This window comes from Anneissia japonica, unplaced genomic scaffold (genome assembly GCF_011630105.1).
Source record: "Anneissia japonica isolate Jap-2015-1 unplaced genomic scaffold, ASM1163010v1 scaffold165329_len944_cov155, whole genome shotgun sequence".
NCBI lineage: Eukaryota > Metazoa > Echinodermata > Crinoidea > Comatulida > Comatulidae > Anneissia > Anneissia japonica.
Window position 1 is genome coordinate 1 of NW_022691231.1, and position 975 is coordinate 975.

The 975-nt window shown below is 33.9% G+C and overlaps 1 protein-coding gene across 1 annotated transcript; it reads left to right on the forward strand.

The window, feature by feature from the left end:
• Window positions 1-61: 61 nt before the first annotated feature.
• Window positions 62-805, forward strand: LOC117099985 (sushi, von Willebrand factor type A, EGF and pentraxin domain-containing protein 1-like; the record flags this gene model as incomplete). Its single annotated transcript, XM_033239512.1, has 2 exons — window positions 62-307; window positions 566-805. Coding segments are annotated over 2 exons (486 nt in total), but the record flags the coding sequence as incomplete, so codon positions are not given.
• Between the last annotated feature and the right edge of the window lie 170 nt (window positions 806-975).

The following is a 975-nucleotide window of genomic DNA, read 5'->3' on the forward strand; positions in this document are numbered from 1 at the left end:
AACATACATATCGTTTGCGTTTCTACAAAATTTCTTGTGATTACCTTTTATTCTTTAATAGATGTGACTTCTCCTGATGTGATGTGTCCAGACGATATAACTGTTGATACTGACGAAGGTGTTAATACTGCCCTAGTGTCATGGACCTCTGCCATCGCTACTGATAACTGTTGTGAAGATGAAATTATGGAGTCTTACAATGTCACAAATGGCACCGAATTTAGCATTGGGGTTACTAATGTTCTTTTTACAGCAGTAGATTGCTATGGAAATCAGAATGAATGTGTTTTTATTATTGATGTTGAAGGTACTTCAAGTTATTTATTTTAATTTTTTATTAATAGGTGAAAATATATTTTCATTTTATGAAGATATATATATATATGTGATATCCTATAAACTAAGTGGGTAGTAGGCATCTTAGCAAGTAAAGTTGGGTTTAGAGGCGAGAAAAATTCTGTTGTGTCAAATGATTTGAACCCAGATTTAAGACATAGAAGAGAAAATTGCTGAACACTCTAGAGCTTACTGCACATTCAATTAATGACATTTTGCTCTCTATCAGACAATGAAGCACCGATGCTTGAATGTCCACCAAACCAAAATGTAACCGGTGATTCCGACTGTATAGCAACTGCAACGTGGGCCGCACCGAATGTCACAGACAACTCAGGAGATATTTTTTCTCCAATTTGTGATTACATGAGTGGAGCAACATTCTCTGAATATAACACTACTGTCACTTGTAATGCTACTGACGATTATGACAACACTGGGTACTGTACATTCAACATTTTCATCATAGGTAAGATATTTGAGAAGGTTTATATAGATATTGATAAACTGAGATCCACACATACATTCACACAAACGCACGCATACATCTGATAACTTATTTTAATATGAGTTGTTTTTTTTACATTTGTTGCTGACATAATGACATTTGAGGTAAAAAGAAAAATTTTACATTTGTAG